At 40.8% G+C, this 2,500-nt stretch overlaps 1 protein-coding gene across 1 annotated transcript in view; it reads right to left on the reverse strand.

The window, feature by feature from the left end:
• Window positions 1-2,500, reverse strand: part of ildr1a (immunoglobulin-like domain containing receptor 1a) — a 6,933-nt gene that overhangs the window by 1,353 nt on the left and 3,080 nt on the right. The window contains exons 3-7 of the mRNA XM_083522401.1: window positions 2,312-2,461; window positions 1,818-1,937; window positions 1,554-1,700; window positions 465-593; window positions 1-275 (exon numbers count right to left, since the gene is read on the reverse strand). The exon at window positions 1-275 is cut by the window's left edge and continues 381 nt beyond it. Of these exons, the coding sequence (XP_083378527.1) occupies window positions 1-275; window positions 465-593; window positions 1,554-1,700; window positions 1,818-1,937; window positions 2,312-2,461 (821 nt within the window). The remainder of the gene's footprint in view (window positions 276-464; window positions 594-1,553; window positions 1,701-1,817; window positions 1,938-2,311; window positions 2,462-2,500) is intronic.

Raw genomic sequence — 2,500 nt, forward strand, 5'->3', positions numbered from 1 at the left:
GGAGAAGGGCACAGTCTGGACCATGTGCATGGGCTGAGGTGGAATCATGCCGTTGTTTACTTCCATCTCCCTCACCTGGTTCTCAAGATAATCCAGGACCTTGTTGGCACTGTCCCTGCTGTGCATGCTTTGTGATGACATAGGTCCTGGCATAGGTCCTGGCATAGGTCCTGGCATGTGGACAGGCATGTGAACAGGCATAGGGCCAGGATGCCCAGGATGTGGAAGGGGCATAGGAGGAATGGGGGACATGTGGATCTTTCCTGATGCTGAACCTAAAACAAGAATGTAAGGTTTTAGTGAACACGTGACTGCTTAAGTGTATCATTCATAGATAAAATCATTGGTAATAGAAATTAGTTTAGCTATGGCATTATAGTGAAAGGTGTATACCCTGGAATAAGGTCTTGTTCAGTGTTGAATAAAAAGAACACTTCATATATGCCAAATTCCAATGAACTGACCTGCATACAACATGGGATTCATTTGATATGCAGAGCTGTGAGAGCTCAGGGGTGCATAGATCGGTTGACCATTTGTCCAGGAGCTCATCGCCTTCTGGGCCTCTTTCATCATCCTGTGTTGCATCACCACTGAGAGCAAGAACAGAGTGTTAGTTAATATCAATCTGTTTGTTTTTTTTTAACGCAATCTATTCCAAAACTGCAATAAAATCGATTGCCACAAGTGGGCGCCATAGTGTTTTTGAATTCACTGGTTGGAGAGGGGAGAAGCCACATCCTGCCTGTCAGGGCTGCAGGATTGTGAGAAGTTGAAAGACAACTAACAAGGACTCATACTGATTGTACGCTTGAATGAAAGCACATGCCTGTTTGTACACCTTTAAAGATCATGAAATTGAAGCAGAAGTGTTTTTTTTATTTATTTGGAAACACTAGAATTAAGTTCACTTATAGTTCTTTATTCAGAAATACAGGAAGTCTCTGACCTAATGTACGATGGTTCGACTTACGACTCTTCAATCTTACTATATCAAAAACAGCACAGTAAAAATACTAATAATGGAAGTTTTGCGTGGCAGGCAAAACTTGTGAGATGCCTTCAATCGCCTCGGATTAGATTTTTTTTCCCCCCTGTGTTATGGGTGTTTTAAAGCCCAGTGTAGCTCTCGTCTCTCCTTTTTATCGCCGTTGCCAGACACTAAAACAGAGCGCACAGCCCTTCATTCACAAACCAGTCTGCACAGCCAGCAGCCACATATATATATACTGTATGGTTTATACAGTATGGTACAGTAAATTGCTGTTTTACACAATTATTTGTTAATAATTTTACAAATTACAGTATACTACCCCATACTGATTACCATTCTTTAAGATTTTATGGGCAGGCTAGGCCATGTCTTAGCTTGCGAAATAGGGGACTAGCCGGATGCTTTTCTTTTATTTATATTCAATATCTTTACAGCCTATGACTAGTAGGTTATGGACAGTTTAAAGGCGTATACCTGCCTGTTGCAGTCATTTATCGATTTCCCAACTCAAATACAATACATTATTGGTATAATCCTTAATATGTATGGTAATTCTTACTTTTCTCGGGGCAGCAGCAGGTTCGTGGGCAGCATGGGCAACGGACATAGCAGCAACATTTCTGCGGGCAACACTGGCAGCAGCAGATGCAAAAGAGGATGATAAGGAGAAAGGCCCCGATGATTAAGAAGAATACAGTCAGCCAATCTAAAAAGACAAAGACACATTAGTTATTAGGAAGCTCATATCTTACTTGTATATTTAAAGACAAGAGTGTTTGTGTCATGGGTTCCCTGGTTTCCATTCCCAATATCAAGTGCTTACTGTAAACTATGAGCTTGATGTATTTTGTCGGATATCCACTTGTATCTCCAGGGGCATCAACAGAGCAAACGTAGACACCATTGTCCCACCACATCACCTCTTGGATCAACAGGTCCGCCTCTGATAGACGGAGATATCAATTGTTAATCAGTCAGTAAAAAAAAAAAAAAAAAAAGTCATATCAGTTCTTGCTGAGATGCATACGTTCTTTTAATTTCAGTGGGATCTGGAAATATATTAATGCAAAATAAAAAAAAATCTGTAAAATTAAATCTTTAATAAACTCGTTTGTTTTTGGGTAACTATCAGACATCAGCATTCAATCTTGCAATATCAATAATATTAACTTAAGATCTTTCACTTGCACTGAAAATTCTGCCTTCCTTTGAATTCCTTCTTCTGGGCACTGGGGCAGAATCTACAGATCTATTGCTTGGAATAAATAATGATTTCATGCTCTGGGAGATTATAAACGTACAATGAAACAGACATACTGTTCTGGACGGTGATTCTACGCCCGCTGTATTCTGGACCCAGAGTCGTCTCACCGGAGCCGTATTTCTGAGCCACAGTCCTAATAGTGCGCTGGCTATCTGGGCAGTCATTGGACGGATCCTGACCCAGTTGCAGAGTTGCCTGGTAGCCTGAAGAGCAAGTTCACAGAGCACCAACAAAATTATAAT

This window comes from Silurus aristotelis, assembly GCF_946808225.1.
Source record: "Silurus aristotelis genome assembly, chromosome: 20".
Taxonomy (NCBI): domain Eukaryota; kingdom Metazoa; phylum Chordata; class Actinopteri; order Siluriformes; family Siluridae; genus Silurus; species Silurus aristotelis.